Source organism: Camelus bactrianus, chromosome 15 (assembly GCF_048773025.1).
Source record: "Camelus bactrianus isolate YW-2024 breed Bactrian camel chromosome 15, ASM4877302v1, whole genome shotgun sequence".
Classification (NCBI taxonomy): Eukaryota; Metazoa; Chordata; class Mammalia; order Artiodactyla; family Camelidae; genus Camelus; species Camelus bactrianus.
In genome coordinates, this window is record NC_133553.1 from 31,973,933 (window position 1) to 31,991,563 (window position 17,631).

The 17,631-nt window shown below is 51.1% G+C and overlaps 3 protein-coding genes across 8 annotated transcripts; 1 reads left to right on the forward strand and 2 right to left on the reverse strand.

Annotated features, from left to right (window-relative positions):
• Positions 1–3,509: 3,509 nt before the first annotated feature.
• On the reverse strand, positions 3,510–8,089 carry EIF2B4 (eukaryotic translation initiation factor 2B subunit delta). Of its 5 annotated transcripts, none has more exons than XM_010948482.3 (13): positions 7,979–8,089; positions 7,558–7,601; positions 7,106–7,241; positions 6,706–6,909; positions 6,347–6,429; positions 6,058–6,149; positions 5,712–5,826; positions 5,433–5,509; positions 5,139–5,241; positions 4,770–4,897; positions 4,454–4,631; positions 3,875–4,055; positions 3,510–3,750 (listed from the first exon to the last, which is right to left on the reverse strand). In XM_010948482.3, exons 1-13 carry the CDS (start codon positions 8,007–8,009, stop codon positions 3,551–3,553), a joined length of 1,572 nt encoding a protein of 523 aa, XP_010946784.1. In that variant the 5' UTR covers positions 8,010–8,089; the 3' UTR covers positions 3,510–3,550. The 5 variants fall into 5 exon arrangements, with proteins under 5 accessions (XP_010946784.1, XP_010946783.1, XP_010946782.1 ...); XM_010948481.3 differs by having other exon boundaries at positions 6,706–6,912; XM_010948480.3 differs by lacking the exon at positions 7,979–8,089 and having other exon boundaries at positions 7,558–7,949.
• Positions 8,090–8,171: 82 nt separating this feature from the next.
• On the forward strand, positions 8,172–13,886 carry SNX17 (sorting nexin 17). Its single transcript, XM_010948477.3, has 15 exons — positions 8,172–8,457; positions 8,913–8,987; positions 9,986–10,103; positions 10,579–10,643; positions 10,925–11,035; positions 11,147–11,237; positions 11,388–11,475; positions 11,716–11,785; positions 12,073–12,165; positions 12,256–12,459; positions 12,567–12,692; positions 12,856–12,933; positions 13,083–13,157; positions 13,257–13,298; positions 13,392–13,886. The coding sequence occupies exons 1-15, from the start codon at positions 8,395–8,397 to the stop codon at positions 13,503–13,505; spliced, it is 1,413 nt and encodes a 470-aa protein (XP_010946779.1). The 5' UTR covers positions 8,172–8,394; the 3' UTR covers positions 13,506–13,886.
• A 108-nt stretch (positions 13,887–13,994) lies between these two features.
• ZNF513 (zinc finger protein 513) lies at positions 13,995–17,481 on the reverse strand. 2 transcript variants are annotated; one of them, XM_010948478.3, is made up of 4 exons: positions 17,201–17,481; positions 16,795–16,956; positions 15,254–15,841; positions 13,995–15,163 (listed from the first exon to the last, which is right to left on the reverse strand). In XM_010948478.3, the coding sequence occupies exons 1-4, from the start codon at positions 17,253–17,255 to the stop codon at positions 14,337–14,339; spliced, it is 1,632 nt and encodes a 543-aa protein (XP_010946780.1). In that variant the 5' UTR covers positions 17,256–17,481; the 3' UTR covers positions 13,995–14,336. The 2 variants fall into 2 exon arrangements, with proteins under 2 accessions (XP_010946780.1, XP_045367748.1); XM_045511792.2 differs by lacking the exon at positions 17,201–17,481 and having other exon boundaries at positions 16,795–17,121.
• Between the last annotated feature and the right edge of the window lie 150 nt (positions 17,482–17,631).

Sequence of the window (17,631 nt, forward strand, 5' to 3'; positions counted from 1 at the left end):
TGTGGGCTCGGTGAGGAGTTTGTGCCCCAGGACGTTTTCTATTAGACTGGGTGTTCCACAATGCAGTGCGGCGAGCGTCCTCGAGCCCTTTTGGAGTGGGCGCAGCTCCCGGGCCTTAGTGGCGTCGGGGACGCTGCACGGCCTTATGGGAATTGCAGTGTCCTGAAGGGAAGATTGACGCCTGCGCGTTGACGGTCGTCGCGCCCCCAGGGTTCCCACGCGGTCCCTACACCAGCCTCGAGTGTAGGATCCCAGGCCTGGGTGTTGCTCCCGAGCGCTGACTCCTGGCTTTCTGTCAAGACTACCAGGCCCGTGGCGGGCAGGGCCGGGCTGATGTGAGTCTTTACCGGCAACCCCGGCGCCGTCAGAGCCGAAGACAGACTGGGAGACAAAGGAATCCTTGCCTCGGGCAGTCAGAGGACGACTATGGCTTCCGCCACGGAGCAGCCCCCAGCAGATCCAGCCACTAGTGAAGTCAATGATGAATCCGAGACAGAAACACAATAAAAGGGGGTTTGGAAAGAGGACGGGCAGGGGAAGGAGCAGGAGTAGAAAAGCCTGGCATGGTGACGCCGTAGGAGAGTTCAGGGTGAATATATACCTGGACACGAAAGGGTTGGGGTAAACCAATCTTTCTCTTCCCAAATCTCACCTATGAAATCCCCCTGGTTCCATAAAACTTAAAAGAAAAGCATGGGAAGAGCTAGCTAAGATTTAAAAGCTGGAGCAAAAGGACCCCCATCCCATTCTCTTTAAGGGGCCTTTAAAGACAAGCCAAGGCTGTGCTGTGGCTTAGGACCGACTCCTTTGTGAGAGTGCAAAACTGGGCGCTGTTGAGGCTGCAGTTCCTCTAGTAAATCGTATCTTCAATATTTGTCCTATGGACAGCTGTCAGCTTCAAGCATTTACTTCTGTAATCAACAAATATGACTCCTCTCCACTCTGTTGCCTCAGATTAGACTATATTTGATGTGAACTATTCCAAAACCTTTTTTGTATTAATACTTGGATTTATTTTTGGAATAAGATACTCACACGGCTCAAAATTCAAAAATACAGAGTATGAAGTGAAGACTCCCTTCCACCTGTCTCCAGTCTCCTAGATCACATCCACAAAGGCAATCAGTTTTTTGTTACAGGCCCAAGACATTTTCTGTATACACATGCAAATACATGTATATCTTTTCCCCTTTTAATTCAAACAGCAGTTATACACAGTCCTGGACCTTTTAACTGACCATACCTTGGAGGTTGTTCCGTTTCTGTACATAAAAACCTTACTTTTTGTTATGACTGCTTAGTATGTAATTGCATGGATGTAGCATAATTTAGTTAGTCCCTTGTTAATATGAATGGATATTTAGGTGGTTTCCAGTCTTTTGCAATTATAAACAAGGCTGCTATAAATAACCCTGTATCTACCTTACTTCAAATGTGCAACTATATGGCTAGCATAAATTCCTATATGAATTGCTACACCAAAGTTAGGTGCATTTGTGGTTTTGATTGATAGACAATCTTTTTTTTTTTTTTGATCTGTTTCTCTGCCTCTAATCTCTACCAGTTAAGTTTCTAAAGCACAGAGCTAACCCCACTGAACCTCTGCTTAACTTTGATGATTGAGTGGTAGACTCAATATTAAAAAAAAAAAAACTATGAATTCATAATGATCTTTTTAAATAAAGACAGAGAAAGCCAAAAATTCAACTACTCATTATATGCCACTGGAAGTAACCACTGATCAATTCTTGAAAACTGGCAATTAAAAGGAAAGAATTAAGCATTTATTCTGCCTTTCCAGTATGAATTGTAATTCAGAATAATAGCTGATAAGATGGAGTTCTTTATAGAAGATTATCAGCTAATAAATACGGAATGATAGAATTAGGGGAAAAATTACCATTTTGCATCCTCTAATGAGATAATTCAGGCAACAATCAACAGTGGATGAAACCACTAAATGAGTCTGTTGGGAATCTTTAAAACACCTGGACCCACTCATCACTGAAAATGAACCAACCAACCTGATGCGAGGCAGTATGAAACACAATAAACCTAGCTTCTGGAACAAGTCAATGTCATGAGAAAAGAAGGGGGCTGGGGAGGTTGCTTTTGATTAAGAAATGTAAGACATAATAACCAAATGTAATGTAAGGATTTGTTTGGATCGTGATTCAAACAAACCAATTGTAAAAAGCCATTTTTGAGACAAGGAAATCTGATTACAGCTTGGACAACACTAAGGAAGAATTTAGTAAGTGTAATAATGATTTGGTAAATTTCCATATTTTTTAAAGACACCCTGAAGTTTATAGGAGTAAAATAATGTAACGACTGGGATTTGCTCTAAGGTAACTTCAGCAAGGAAAAAAAGGGAAACAAAAAGAAAGCATTTGTAGCAAATCTTGGTAATTACTGCATTTAGTGATGGGGATTCTTTGTATAGTTCACTGTACTTCCGTGCTGCTTAAAATTTTTTAATAAAACACACACAAAGCAGATGATTCTCCTTTTTCTAGGCTAAGCACATGGTTAGACTCTCACAGTTTGGACCCAATCCAACCTACCTTTGCAGCTTTATCACTCACTCTCCACATAAGCCTCAGTTCTAGCTTTACCACACTACTTGATATTATGGAATTGGCCAATCATTGTAAGGCCTATTCTGTCTATTTCCTCTGCTGATCTGCCTTCCGGTTCTTTTCCAATTGGGAAATTTCTTATCCCTCAAGGACTAGGTCAGAGGTTACCTGTGAAGTCTTCTCCAACCTCACTAGATCTGGCATCATCCTTGGTTGCTTCCAAGGAACTCTATTCATACTATTAGTAGAATTTATCTCATTGTGTGGACATAATCTGTCTTCCTCCATCATAACTGCTACTTAATAGCAGGTAGCATAAAAATTAAGGGCAGTCTCTAGATCCAGAATGCCTGACATCACATGCCAGTTTAGCTAGTGTGTTACCTTAGGCAAGTAACTTAACCTCTCTGTGCCTTAGCTGTGTTGCCTTGGCAAATAACAACCTCTCTGTGCCTCAGTTTTCTCATTTGTAAAATCTCACTTCATAGAGTCGCATTAATCTTCCTATATGTATAAGAAAGGGACTAGAATACCTTCTGATATGCAGTAAGTACTCAATACTAAGGATACAAAGTACACGTAATCATTTAATATAAACATCAATGTATTGGTTTAGTATAAATATTAATATAATAATAATATTAAGGACAGGATTCTTCTTTGTCCTTATCATACTCCTACTCATATCAAACTCAGCGGATGGCACACAGATGCTCAATAAATGGTGTATGACTTGGATAGTTTTTGGTCTCCCTACTGACCTTCACTTTGGCCCCAAAGCACTGGCATGGAGCTAATCACTTGAGAGCATCTACATAAAGGTTTGTCTGATGTGGGGAGCACGTGCTAAGAAGGGCTGAGGAGTGTGGACTCCTAGCCTAAGTGGTGGTGATGCTAAAAGAGATAAAAGGCAGCAGAGATGCTGAGTGCAGGGAGTATGTCATTTATTGACCTCTTTCCCTCCCCACTCACTGGTCACTGCTCTTGACTCGTAGGACAACAGGCACAGAACTGCAAGGGATCATCCCCAGCTCTGTGATCACCAGATCCACCAGTTCTGGGGGGGTCACATCATAGACCAGATTTAACAACCGTAGGGATGAGTGGTTCTGCCAGTTAGCCAGGGCCACACGTTCTCCTCGCTCACACAGCAGATCATCAGGGTCATCTGCAATGGGAGGTGTACCCTTTTATGTCCTTTCATAAAACAATCTGTAGTTTAACCTCCCCTCTCCCTCCCAAATCTTCTCAGGTCCCTGGAACCATCTCTTCTGCCTCCTGGGCCTCCTTACCTAGCTCATTAGAGACAAAGGCATCAGTCTGCACACGCTCACAGAACTTGTACGTTTCACAGCAGACCAGTACTGGCACATTATGGGCCCGTGCCACCAGGGCCAGCTGTGCTGTCCCTACCCGTGACATCACAGACCCATTGGCTAGGAGGGCATGAGCTCCCAATAGCACCTTAGAAACCTATTTTGGAGAGTAGAGAGGGGAAAAAAAATGTCATGTGTGATCAATACAGAATAAGATTCCCACCTCCTACCCACGACAGCAATATTAACACAATGAGTAACAAATCTTAACGATGGCCCTTGGAAAACACTTGACATTGATCCATAGGACCACCCACAGGAAAACTAAACTCTGAAGTTACTTTTGTCCTGTTCCCTTCTAAAGATTGCTACTTTAATATAATGTTTTGTAATAGCTAGACGTGTTGTATAATATGCCATAGATGTTTTTCCTACTAAACACGGCTATAAAACTCTAGTATTTCTAAATAATCACAATGTTGGGAAACTGAGATAATGTCTATCATTTTAACACCCTTTTACTCCAACTTTGGAGTCCCTTTCATCTGCCCTCACCTCTGGGAGCACATAGGAAGCTGCAGGAATCAGCAGGTAGGAGGCAGGGACCCCAGCACGGACCAGAGAACGTAGCGTGTGCTTTCCCTCCAGCCGTGGCCGGCTGTCCACCACTACCACCCGAAACCGCCGGCCCTCAGCCCAAGCCTCCTGAAGAATTCGTGATACCAGAGATGAGCTGGAGTGAATGGAGAGGAGGATTCAGTTATAAATGTCACTAACTGATGATCAGCTCATTCTTGAAGGGCAAAGGGGCAGTCCCTTCTTCAGATCACTTCACTCCCCAATTTTCTCAGCCATAGGGCCTGGCCCATACCATCCATATACCAGGATCACATCTCCATTACTGATCTTCTTATAAGCAAACCGTGAAATTGCCTGAGCTGCAAGCACAATCTTCTCTTGCACGTATCGATCGATGGCTGCTTGAAGTTCTGACTTAGCCTAAATGAAGTAAGATACTTAGGGGACAAGAAATGGACACATTTTTTCCCTCTGATTATTATGCCAGATTCTTGAATATATGTCTAATGATGGGCCTAAAGGGGGCCCAGGTCACATCGTCCAACCACCTCCTTAACCCTTGACGAGGCAGACCAGAGCGTGGCCCCTTCCTGGGAGTCCTGAACATGTTTCTAGCTCTATCCCCCGGGTGCATGCCTTGCTCATTCCTCATACTCATCACCTCCTCTTCCCGCTTGGAGCTGCTCACACCCGTGATCTCTTTGTTAAGGAACTTGATGGCGTTGTACATGCTCGCTGACAAGGGACGGCACTGAGTCAGGAAGCTACAACAACAACACCTTACATTTGTGCAACTCTTCACAACTCACAAAGCTTTCACATTCAAAAACATTTCTTAAAAAAGAAGACAGAAAACAGGAAAGTGAAAATTGAGGTAGAAGAGCAAGAAAACAGGTCTAAGAAAAGGACTGAGCAAGGTGGGAGATGGGAGTAGACATGCAGTGGTTCTCCTTACCTGAAGTAGGGCTTCAGTTTATTCACTAGGTCCCTTGAGAGTTCTTCACTGGGAGGTGTTGTGTAGTCCTGAATCACCTATAGGGGGACACAAACTGATCAGCAAAATGCCCTCTAAGAAGAGTCTCTGAAAGGGGGATAGGGTTAGCTTCACTGAGCAAAGTCTTCCGAGGGTGGAGTCATTCCCTCTTCCCCCCAGCAATTACTTTGGCTGAGAGAAGCCGGGGTAGTGGTGGGGAAGATGAGGCTGGGTCATAAGAGGGAACAGGGCGGGACATACCTGCTGCAAGGCACGAAGCAGGGCAATACACCGGGCATTGGAGCCACTGACCAGGCCCTGGGAGTACTGCAGGCCGAGCCGCACCATGGCTGGGTGGATCACAGAGGATGGGATGCTGATGGGATGGCGGTGTCACATACTTTGCAAGGGAACTTGAGCACCTACTGCCCACCCGCCCCCGATGAAAAGGAACTCCCTTCACTAGCACAGACACCCCCACTTCCTCTAGTTCTGCCTTGTGTTCATGCTTCTTCCCACAGATCCTATCTCAGGTTTCCAGTCACTTTCAAAACAGTTAATGAAACTTCTCGAACTTAAAAGCTATTAAAATTTCATAAGATCCTACCTCATAAACTGGGTCAGAGAGTTTTGTCTGCTGTACTGGGGTAGGTGGGAGAAGAGACTGACTTTGGATCCATAATCCTTTCGTGTAGGAACCTTGACAAAACAGAGGAATAGGACCAACAGCCCAGAGTTTACAACTATGGGATGATGCTGGGAAGGAAGTAAACAATCAGTCCTCATTGACCCAAGTACCCGTTTTTTCCAGGATCCCACTTTGCCCCAAGCAACTTTCCTCCCTCTATCCCATCTCCCTAGGCTCTTTCTGGCCACACATCAAAGCCACTTCCTACCTGCTGTCGCTCTGGTTTTTTAACAAGCCTTCTCAGAAGTGTGAGTTCATCAGCCTGAGCGTGTTCAGGTAGACGCTTCACTCCTAGAAGACAACAATCATGTTTTCAAGACACTGTAGGTGATAAGGAGAAGTTTACTTTCAGGGCATAAAGGACACCAAGAAAAATTTGATTCGGGGTGGGAAGACAGGTGAGAAAGAAGTATTAGAAGAAACAGGGGTAGGATGAGGTTGAGGACAGAATTGTGAACTCTGGGGACCAAGGTGAAGAATAGGAGAGGAGAGCTGTTTTGCTGTGGGGAAGCCTGAGCTAACATAGGAATGAGGATCAACAAAGATCTTGAAATGAAGGGAAGATACCTGAGGGGGTTTCTCCAGCTGGGCTGGGGCAGGCCTGAGGAGGTGGCCCTCCTTGTTCTCCTTTTCTTGCCTGTTTCAGGGCCCGCTCAGCCTCCTGCTTCGCCCGACGTTCAGCTCGAAGTTCAGCTTTACTCCGACCTGCTGGAACTTTCTCCTTGACAGGGCCCAACTGACTGTCCAGCCTTGGCAGGTCTTTGGTCTGGCCTACTAAAGGTAGCAGGAAGAAGTGCTCCAGCCCCAGGTAGGTAATATCTATGCCCAGCCAAAGCTTCTCTTCCTGTTTATCTAAACTTCTTCTCTCTTCACTTGCTCAAACCAACTTTGTCCTATCTCTCCCTCTTCTCTCCCACCATATTCCTTTACCAGCTCCACACCCAGCCCTTTAAAAGAGCCGCCGCACCTTGACACTGGGCTACAGATACAGCAGGGGCAGTTTCTGGTTCTGCCCCCTTTTCCTCCTTGCGTTTCTTCTTCTGCTGTTTCTTTTCTTTCCGAAGCTGCAGCTTCTCTTCTTGGGTCATCTCCCTCCCTCCTGCCTAAGACACAGACATAGAATAATGCTCTTCCCCAACAATTCCAAAAATGAATAAACAATACTGAATACTTACAAGATTCCCACAAGGTCCTTAATCCTCCCTGTCACCGGCTACCTGTTAAAAGCTTACAACCCACAGAAATCAAAGCTTCTCCTCCAGGGTCAGAATCATACCGTTAGGGTTGAAAAAAACTCTGTAAAATCTCCCGACTTTACTGAGAAATAAAGTGAAGCGGGGATGAAGGCTGTGGAGGAATCAAGTACACAGCCTACTGCGTAGCGCTTAACAGGTGATTTAGGAGGGCACCCTCACTTACCCCAGGCCCAGGAGCAAGCTCCGCCTTCATCCCAGATCCCGAGTCTGCATTAGAAAACAGGGCACAAAGTGAGCCGGACAGACTCCGGGAGGGTTTAGGGGGACTCGTACTCCGCGCAGCTGGCCGCTGGGTCGGCATGACCACGGCTCCGCCACCAGGTGGGAGGCGAGCCAAGGATCCGCGTGGGGACGCAGTGCGCGACAAGATCAAAGGGGAGGGGGAGGGGGAGAGAAGGGAGAACGCACCATTCCCGCGGGAACAGGCCAGTGGGTGGCGCGGAGTGCGCCCGAGGCAGTACGGGCCAGAGTACGGCGTGGCGCGGGAACCGAACGACAGGGCCCAGAGGGGCTCAGAGCCCAGCAATAGCCATCCGGAGCCCGTCAGCTCGCGTACCTGCTTATGTGCCCGGCCCTTCACTCACCCTCGCGAACAGCCACAGCCACGGCAGCCATCACCCTCCGTCCTAAGCTCCGCCCGCCGCGGTCCCAGGGACTACAGCGCCCCCTGGGCCGACACCCGCGGCGAGCAGCCCCAAGGACTACAAGCCCCGACATGCACTGGGGCGCCGTCGAGGGCTACGGGTCGCGATAAGCGCCATCTCAGCTTTGGGCTTGCAGTCCCGACAGTCAACGCAAGCCGTTTGGACTACAGATCCCAGGATACCGGGGGCGCTACGCCTCAGAGCCGACGTCCCTTCCCACCCTTCCCACCTCCGATCCCAAGCCCCCCCAAAATGGCGAGCGAGGCTGCGGGGACGCCCTGAGTAGCGGAGGCGAGCGTGCAAAGCCGCTGCGGCCCTCACAGTCCGGAGCCCGGCCGGGCCCTGCCGCAGGGAACATGCACTTTTCCATTCCTGAAACCGAGTCCCGCAGCGGGGACAGCGGCGGCTCCGCCTACGTGGTGAGGAGCGGCCGGAGCCCGGCGGGGCAGGGGCGGGGATAACGGGCCGGAGCCCTGAGTGGCCTCCGAGGTCTGGCCACCACCTTTCGGGCCTGGGTCACAGGCCGCCGACCCCGACGGCCTCACCGGGAGCTTGTATTACATCTCATATTCGTCCAGAGATCGCCCCAGCTCCTGTAGGTCCTTTGTTTGGCCGCGTCGCCTACCCCGGCTGGGCCGCGGCGACTTGGCGGGCCTCCTGGTGAGGAAGACTGCAGCTCGAGCGCACGGGGTTCCCTCTCGACTGGTCCTTCCGCTTTTGGACCTGGCTCCGGGGAAAACAGACTGGCAAACATTTGGAAGATCTCGGCACGTTACTCAGGAAGAGCTGTGCCAAGCAACTTCCGGCCAGGGTTCTCAAGGGGGTCGCCCAGACCGCGCGACCCTAAAATGCTTGCCTGCTTTTGTGTCCTCAGGCCTATAACATTCACGTGAATGGAGTTCTGCACTGTCGGGTGCGCTACAGCCAGCTCCTGGGGCTGCACGAGCAGGTGGGACTAGCACCCCTGCCTTGAGGCAGCTTCAAGCCTTTTCCTACACCTGGGCATCAGTGTTTCCATTTTCCCCCTCGTCGCTTTCCCGTAGGATGTAGTTCCCCTTTAATCACTGCCACAGGGGAGGATCTGGTGCTTTATCTTATCGTCTGACATTTCCGGGGAACTCCCTATGAAGCTTAATGTCTGCCACTCTTAACTGCTCCTCCCTACACTCACGTCCTCCTTCCTGCTTCTCTGCTCCCATCTTACACAGCCTGTACACTGCCTTTGCCTGTGCATGGAGGAAACGACAACCTTCCTCCCTCCGCTGCCAAAACATCCTTCTGTCATCTGAGCTGCAACTTGAAACTCTTTTCCCTGCTCATACAAACCATTCACCAATTTCCTTCTGTGTTCCTTGACTCACCTGAGTGGGTGTAGGTGTTTCATTTATTCTTATGTGTCTGTGATGTAATGTTTCTCTGTTCTCACCAGATTGTGAGCTCTGTTTAACTTGATACAGAGTCCTGGTTCTACTGATAACTAGTTGTGCAACCCTGAGCAAGTTCCCTGATTTCTTTGGGCCTCAGTTTCCACAACTGAAAAATGGATTCCTTGATCTGCAAAGTCCCTTTAAGTCCTAAGATACTTTGTGAACATACTTAGCTATTACTTAACTGTTTGTACACATAAACTTCCCTTACAAAGCCCTTTGCTTGCTGTGAGGGTTCAATGAACAAAGCCTTGCTTGATAATCAAGGGGTTCACTAGGCCCTGGCCTAAACAAACCCTCCCTATGCTGTGAAGGGGCTGATTTATACACTGTAGACCAGAAAGAACAGCTCCCTTGGGATGCTGCCTCTGCCAAAGGAATCATTTCCTGGATGACCAGGGTAGGCAGGGGAGCAGGGACTGAGGAGAGGGAAGGGGAGCCCAAGAGAACATTTTGAGTGTGGAGTGCCTCTTCTCATTTGCTGTGTTGTGTGAAGAGTTGTATCTCTTTCTCCAAATAGCTTCGGAAGGAATATGGGGCCAATGTGCTTCCTGCATTTCCCCCAAAGAAGCTTTTCTCTCTGACACCTGCCGAGGTAGAACAGAGGAGAGAGCAGTTAGAGAAGTACATGCAAGCTGGTGAGTGGTTGGAGGGGACTTTAGGCTGACACTGTTCTATAGAAAGTTCTAAAGTAATTTCTAGATCTGGGAAGCCTCTTGTTTGGTCTATTATTTAATTAGCAAAAGTAAATAGCAGGCAAGGATGCTCTAGGTACTAGGAAAGCATTTTGGGCACTGACATCTATGAGAAATAGTAGTATAACACTAAATAGTCTTAAAGCAATTTCGATCAGTGGGGAGAACTTAATTTGTATGATGTACTTTAGGTGAACCTTATTCCCTAGTTTTGTAGACTGGACTCACCTACATGGTAGCCAAGGGCAGGGCAGGTGAAGAATTTATGCAAACAGTGAGTGAGGTGAGGCCAACTGGGAGATGTGGCAGGCCACCATCAGCCCAGGAAATGAGGTCTGGGGGACAAACCAAGAAGAGAGTTGGGGGAAGCCAAGAGAAAATCCTAAGTTACTAGAACATCATTCTCTTGTCCCCACAGTTCGGCAAGACCCATTGCTTGGGAGCAGTGAGACCTTCAATAGTTTCCTGCGTCGGGCACAGCAGGTAAGGGTTTGGGTAGGACAAAGATTTAAGGGAAAGATTTCTCTATAGGGCCACATTTCAATGAGGTGGCTACAGGAGAGTCACCCTGGCACCTTTTTTTTAATGGAAAGGGGCTTCTGCTGTACCAATTAAATCAAGGAAACCCAACCTGTAATTAAGCAGATGAGAATAAAGGCACCAGAGGGACCTAGAAGTAAAGAGTTGGGAAGGGGTCAGAGCTGGATGGTGGACATGTTGTTAACAAGGAGGTGCCAACCATTTCTGTGTATGCTCACAACCAGGAGACACAGCAGGTCCCCACAGAAGAGGTCTCCTTGGAAGTGCTGCTCAGCAACGGGCAGAAAGTTCTGGTCAATGTGCTAACTTCCGATCAGACTGAGGACGTCCTGGAGGTGAGGTGCTTGTTTTGCATTGCCCCTCCTACCCCCTGCACCCCAGGGTCCCAGGCTTGGGGTGATTGGAACCACCCAGTATAATGAGCGTACTTCCTTCCCTGTCCCCAGGCTGTGGCTGCAAAGCTGGATCTTCCAGATGATTTGATTGGATACTTTAGTCTCTTTCTAGTTCGAGAAAAAGAGGATGGAGCCTTTTCGTGTGAGTTTCCCTGGACTTTACAGCTTTGCTCTGTTTCCAGTAGTGAATTTGCCTCCCTGTCTCCCCTAGTAATGTGGCATTTCCTCAGGGCTTCTGTCTTGATTTCCCTCTCCTGAGTCTCATGACTTCTTTTTTTTTTTTAAATCATAGTTGTACGGAAGTTGCAAGAGTTTGAGCTGCCTTATGTGTCTGTTACCAGTCTTCGGAGTCAAGAGTATAAGATTGTGCTAAGGAAGAGGTCAGGCTGGGCTTGGAGGAGGGAGGTGCTGGATTGCATTATGGGGCCATGTACTGAGACAGAATAATCTGGACAAGTGGGTAGTGCTGGGTGTTTCTACCAGGCCTCTCAAGTTTCCTCCCACTGTATCACCATTGGCCTGATAGTTCGAGATTGCTCCTGTTTTGCCCCTTTTCCATTCTACCTTTTGCCTTCCCCCAGCTTAGCCCCATTACCCCTTTCCACCCCTTGGCCTCACAGTTATTGGGACTCTGCCTATGATGACGATGTCATGGAGAACCGGGTTGGCCTGAACCTGCTTTATGCTCAGGTGAGCTTGGAGCTGCCTCAGAACCCTTCCCCTGAGAATGATTCTGAATGTCCCACTCAACCAAAAAAATTCTTTCATGTCTTTACTCCCAGTTCATGGGGAAGTTCCTAGACTACTCTCAGGGCATTTGGCACAACCTCTACTCTCCCTACTTTGTAAGCTGATATGGTCAAGGACTCAATGCTCAGATGTAGGGTTAGGGGTCAGGCTGGCCAGAGATAACTGGACACTTTCTTTGGACTTCTGACTGGGAGCCCTGAACCACCCTGCCCTTGTCTCCACTGTAGACAGTATCAGACATTGAGCGTGGGTGGATCCTGGTCACCAAGGAGCAGCACCGACAGCTCAAATCACTGCAAGAGAAGGTCTCCAAGAAAGAGGTGAGCCCTGCCTCCCTGTCTCCCTCCAAGGGAGGTCTGGTCTGCCCTACTTCCCCTCCTGACCCATCCTACATGGCGACTGGGTTTCAGTTCCTGCGGCTGGCCCAGACACTGCGGCACTACGGCTACTTGCGCTTTGATGCTTGTGTGGCTGACTTCCCGGAGAAGGACTGTCCGGTGGTGGTGAGCGCAGGCAACAGTGAACTCAGCCTCCAGCTCCGCCTGCCTGGCCAGCAACTCCGTGAAGGCTCCTTCCGGGTCACCCGCATGCGATGCTGGCGGGTCACTTCCTCTGTGAGTTGGGGTAGGAGGGGAAGGCCTTTGGGATGGAGGCCTGGCAAGGCTTGAGTTTCAGGGAGAGAGGCAGATTGCACTCAGCCAAATTTCCCTTCGTCTCCCAGGTGCCATTGCCTAGTGGAGGCACAAGCAGCCCAGGCCGGGGCCGAGGTGAAGTACGCCTGGAACTGGCTTTTGAATACCTCATGAGCAAGGACCGGCTCCAGTGGGTCACCATCACCAGCCCCCAGGTGTGAGCCCACCCTCAGGCCTCCTCTGGAGCCCATTGCACCATCTCTCTTAGATACCCAAGTTTAGGGCTTCCAGGACTCCATGTGAGTGGGAGCCCTTGTCTTAGGGGTGCTGGGCTCAGGATGACACTCTAGTCAGGCTGAGCTCGCTCCTTGTCCCCAGGCTATCATGATGAGCATCTGCTTGCAGTCCATGGTAGATGAACTGATGGTGAAGAAATCCGGTGGCAGTATCAGGAAGGTAAGCACAAGTGTGGACCAAGCACCTAGTGGTTGTGCTCTCCCTGCCTTTTGTCCTAGGTGTGATGCTTCTCCTGAGAGGGAGGGGGAGGGATTGGGATCCCAAAGAGAGTGAACCCACCCTTATCAGCATCTCATCTCCATCCTCAGATGCTGCGCCGGCGGGTAGGAGGCACTCTGAGACGCTCAGACAGCCAGCAAGCAGTGAAGTCCCCACCACTGCTTGTAAGTACTTCTCCCTGGTCAGTAACCCAGCCCCCAGCCCCCAGCCTGTGCCTCACCTCCCCCAGTGAATCCCTGACACTTCTGCTTCCTCTTCCTCAGGAGTCACCTGATGCCAGCCGGGAGTCCATGGTCAAACTCTCAGTGAGTTTCCCACGAGGGTTGGTGAGGTTGGTGTTTGTAGGGGATTTCAGGGAGGCTTGAGCCCTCTGACCCCCCACCCTGCCTTTATTACAGAGCAAGCTGAGTGCCGTGAGCTTGCGGGGGATTGGCACTCCCAGTACAGATGCCAGTGCCAGTGATGTCCACGGCAATTTCGCCTTCGAGGGCATTGGAGATGAGGATCTGTGATCTCCAGTGCTTGGATGTCTGCCCACTATCCCGGAGGAATGTTTAGAAACTTGCCCTGTGCCTGCATCCCCCAAGCCGGGGGTATCTTCCTTTCTATCTTCCTCTTTTCTCCTCTTGGCCAGGGGCCTCCCCCTCTTCCCCACCCTGAGGCTGGCTACACACAGGATCGTCCGCTCTTTTCAGAGCTGGCCCTCAATGCCAAATTAGCATTTAGTATTTTGCACAAAGTCCACGGGACCATGGCTACCTGCCTGGGGAGGAACTATAGCTCCCCCAAGGCTGCTTCTGGCTTCTTGGGGCCATGAGCCAAGGGGATGGGCAGAGGTCTGTGTATGGTCTGGCCCAGCTCCCCCTCATTAAACTCAGCCTGACTGCTGCCTACCTCCGGTTCCCTCTCACTGCCCCTGCTCCTCCCATCCCAGCATGGACTGCTATGCTAAGGGTGAGGCCGAGCTGTGCTTGCCATTGCCAACTCAGCATAGACATGGCTTTGTTAGTGTCTCCTTTATTATAAAGCACTGAAATAAGTTAAATAAACAGGTGTGAGGCTGGGCAGTCCCCCAGCCAGTTCCTCCACTGCCCCTGGGAGCAGTGGAGGTGAATGCAGGGCCCTTCCCACTGAGCTTATGATGTGCATCAGTCAAGGCAAGGCCCCCTGGTCCATATGGGCCCCCTGCCCATGGGGTTTGGGCTGGTCCATATAGTGCCTAGGTTAGTCTGTGAGGAGCCCCTGGCCAGCGGGGGAGGAAGAAGGTGGCTTCTGGTCCATCTGTATAAAACATACAGGAGGGTCAGGGCTAATCCGCAGAGCCTGGGGGAGAAAGACCTAGTTCAGGGTGAGTCTGTATGGAGAGCACGGTTACCAGTGGCACCCAGGGCTGTTGCACCCCGAGAGCTCAAAACAGAGGGGGGACTGTGAGGTGGGGCCCAGCCCTCAGAGGCAGAGAGGCCAGGCCCTCCTGCCCCACCATGGCCATGCACCTTCTGGTGGCGTTTGTAGTTGTCCCAGTGGCCTGTGGTGTAGGCGCAGGTGGCACAGCGGAAGGGCTTCTCGCCTGTGTGCCGCAGCATGTGGCGTTTGAGGTTCATGCTCTGGTTGCAGCTGTAGTTGCAAAGGCTACATCGAAAAGGTTTGTCCCCAGAGTGGATTCGACCGTGACGCTTGAGGTTGGCCAGGTTGCCACAGGCATAGGGGCAGAGGGGGCACTTGTAGGGCTTCTCTCCTGTGTGGACACGCTGGTGCCGCTTCAGGTTATCCAGGTGAGCAGAGGCATAGGGACAGCGGGCACAGCGGAAGGGCTTCTCACCACTGTGTGTCTTCATGTGCCGGGCCAAGTGGTTGGGATAGTGAGTGGCAAAGGGGCAGAGGCTACAGGCAAAGCCTTTGTCACTGGGGCCCTGTGGTCCCCCACTGGCACCCCCTCCAGCCTCTCCTTGCATGCAGCGCCCACACATGGCAGCTCCCAGCCGACTACCCTCCCCCTCCTCCAGCTCTTGTCCACAGTTCCGGCAGGTCCAAGGGAACAGCAGCTCTGGCAGTGGTTCTGATCCAGTCCCACACAGGCCCTCCCCTTCACCCCGCAGCTGCCCACAGTCCGGCAGGAAACTTGCACCACCTGGTGGCACATGGAGGCTCAAATCTGGAAGCAACAGAGCATCTGTGGGAACAACGAGACCTGCACTATGAATCCAAGTACTCCTAAGGCCACCCACCCATGTCCCAGGTTCTTTGGTCCCTGGCTTTTTACCTTCAGGTGGCCGGGGCACTGCCCCCTCCTGCTCTGTGGGACTGGGAGGCCGAGTTGGACGTGGAGCACAGCAGCGGAAGCCACAGGTCGGGCAGGGAGGAGTGGGGGGCCCTGCATGGGTGCGCTGATGCCGCCTCAGGTTGCCCAGGCTGCTGCAGGCAAAGGGGCAGTGGGGACAGCGGTAGGGCTTCTCGCCAGTGTGGGTACGGGTATGTCGCGTCAGGTTGACGAGCTGGGCTGAGGCGTAGGGGCAGCGGCCACAGCGGAACGGCTTCTCCCCGCTGTGTGTCTGCATGTGCCGCTTCAGGTGGCTCGAGTAGTGGGACACGAAGGCGCAGAGGCGGCATGAGTATAGTAGCCGTGGGGGCAGCGGGGGCCCCCCACCCGGCCCTCCTGGCCCACAACACGGCCCCTCACCTGTCAGCCCCCCACACAGCTGGCAGGCTGGGCCTGGCCTCTCACCCCTGGCCTCCCCTGGACCCCTGGCTGGCTCCTCAACTTCACTCTCCGTGCTTAGTGCCCGGCCGCCCCCAGACTCGTCGTCGCTCAGCCCGTAGGGAAGCCCAGGCCTGGCCCCCAGAGAGTCTCCTGGTGAGACAGACATGAGAAGAGACATCAACACAGGGTAGGACCAGGCTCCAAATTCCCTTTCTCGCTTGTGGTCTCCCTACTTGCTTGGATCCACCCTTCGCTTCAGAGATCCTAAAAATTCAATGTGAATTATCTACCTCTGAGCCTGGACTGACCTACTGATGACAGTTATATATAAGTCCAGTGAAAGGAAAAAGATCATGGGTTCACAGTGGAATCAATAATTAAGTAATTAACTGATTCTTGGGATAAGAAAGTAAAAATACACAAGACAGACACCTGAGATTTTTTTCTAAGCTACATACAGCACGGTCTCTTGCAGCTGATGATAAAATAAAAATTATTTGGAGGGAAAAGGAAAGAGTAATGCATGTAATATCACTCTTAAGCCTAAAGGATGGATTCTCTTTTTCACGTGGATTCCCTCAGTGACTCAAAAACACCTTTGTAAGTGGCATAAGTGGTTAAGGAGTGCAGCAAATTAGGATGGGGTGATGCTAAGATCACAGGGAAGAGGAACGTGGAAGGCTACTTAAGGGTAGAGACTAAAACTTCAACACAGAAGGGGCTTATGCTGCAGGTAAAAGAGTTAGATTAGACAGTACTAGATTACTAGCTTTAATGAGGTTGCTTCCTTGAACTTTTTAAAAGTAAACTCATATAAGGAATGAGCTAAGGAGTGGGGCAAGGTTATTAAAAAAGCATTTACTTTTAACCAGTTGCTCTATGTGATTCTGCCACTGTCCACTTCATACCACCTCTGGACCAGGCCCCATAACAAAGTTATGGACCAATAGGCAAATGAAGAGATCTAGCTCAAATCTAAACTAAAGCAGCCCTAGGTTGTGGTAGGAAACGGTGTTTTGCTTACTGGCACTAACCCCTAAACCGCCACCTAAAGGCTGGGGTTAAAGCAGTCATTATTCCTTAACTAATTCCCCCAAACCCACCTTCAGAGTCTCTCTCGAAGCTCATGAGCTGGTCGCTGTTGCCGTCACCTTCCTCCTCTTCCTCTTCCTCTTCCTCCTCAAACTCCAGATCCTGGCCTAGTAGCAAATCACTTTCCAATACCAGGGCCCCAGGTCCTTCGTCGAGGGAATCTTCGGTATCCACTGAAGAGGGGAAGGGGCTTGAAGATTCCCCCTCAGGAACCGTGCCCATCATCCGCACCCAGCGAGCCCGCCCTCGCAGACCGTACTTCCCACACTCGTAGACCCTCTCGGGTTCCCTTAGTAGGAAACTAGGAGACCACATCGCCCACCTCATCCCTCAAGAGTCCCCCCTCCACCCCGACCTGAACCCACGCCACTGACCCCACCCCTGCTCCTCCCCACCTCGAAGCCCCTGACCCCTGACCTTTGACCCCCTCGCATTTCACGGGCTGCGGGTGGCTCTGCTTCCTTCGGGGCATCGTGACCGGCTCCAGCCCGACGCGCCTCCGGCCTGCGGCCGCCCGGCCCCGCCCCTCCCAATTCGGCCCGCCCGCTGTTCCTTTCAGGGCCCACGAGCCGCCCCCATGCAGCGGCGCGGGCCCCGGGCAGCCCCCGGCGCCGGCTCCGGCGCCCAGCTCAGGCCGCTCCCGCTGCCGCCGCCGCCACCGCCGCGTCCATTCATGGAGCCCCCTACCCCCCCTACGGAGACCAGCTGGTACCTCCGTACTCCCTTCCGCTTCCGCTGCCGCAGAGCCACACGGGACGCGTAGTCCGTGGGAAGCAGAAGCAGAGAAAGCGTCCACAGCGTGACCAGGAAGTGATTGTGACGAAAGCAAGCGGACGAACCAATCAGGG

Coding starts and splice junctions, on each gene's coding strand:
- EIF2B4 (XM_010948479.3), bottom strand. CDS start 7,695: ATGCCGACCCAGCGGCCAGCTGCGCGGAGTACGAGTCCCCCTAAACCC. Junction 5,242..5,432: donor AAACTGAAGCCCTACTTCAG/GTAAGGAGAACC, acceptor TTGTTGTTGTAG/CTTCCTGACTCAGTGCCGTC. Junction 4,898..5,138: donor GCTCCAAGCGGGAAGAGGAG/GTGATGAGTATG, acceptor TACTTCATTTAG/GCTAAGTCAGAACTTCAAGC.
- SNX17 (XM_010948477.3), top strand. CDS start 8,395: ATGCACTTTTCCATTCCTGAAACCGAGTCCCGCAGCGGGGACAGCGGC. Junction 10,104..10,578: donor AGAGAAGTACATGCAAGCTG/GTGAGTGGTTGG, acceptor TTGTCCCCACAG/TTCGGCAAGACCCATTGCTT. Junction 11,238..11,387: donor AGAGGATGGAGCCTTTTCGT/GTGAGTTTCCCT, acceptor TTTAAATCATAG/TTGTACGGAAGTTGCAAGAG.
- ZNF513 (XM_045511792.2), bottom strand. CDS start 17,110: ATGAGGTGGGCGATGTGGTCTCCTAGTTTCCTACTAAGGGAACCCGAG. Junction 15,842..16,794: donor CTTCGAGAGAGACTCTGAAG/GTGGGTTTGGGG, acceptor CTGTCTCACCAG/GAGACTCTCTGGGGGCCAGG. Junction 15,164..15,253: donor AGTGCCCCGGCCACCTGAAG/GTAAAAAGCCAG, acceptor TTGTTCCCACAG/ATGCTCTGTTGCTTCCAGAT.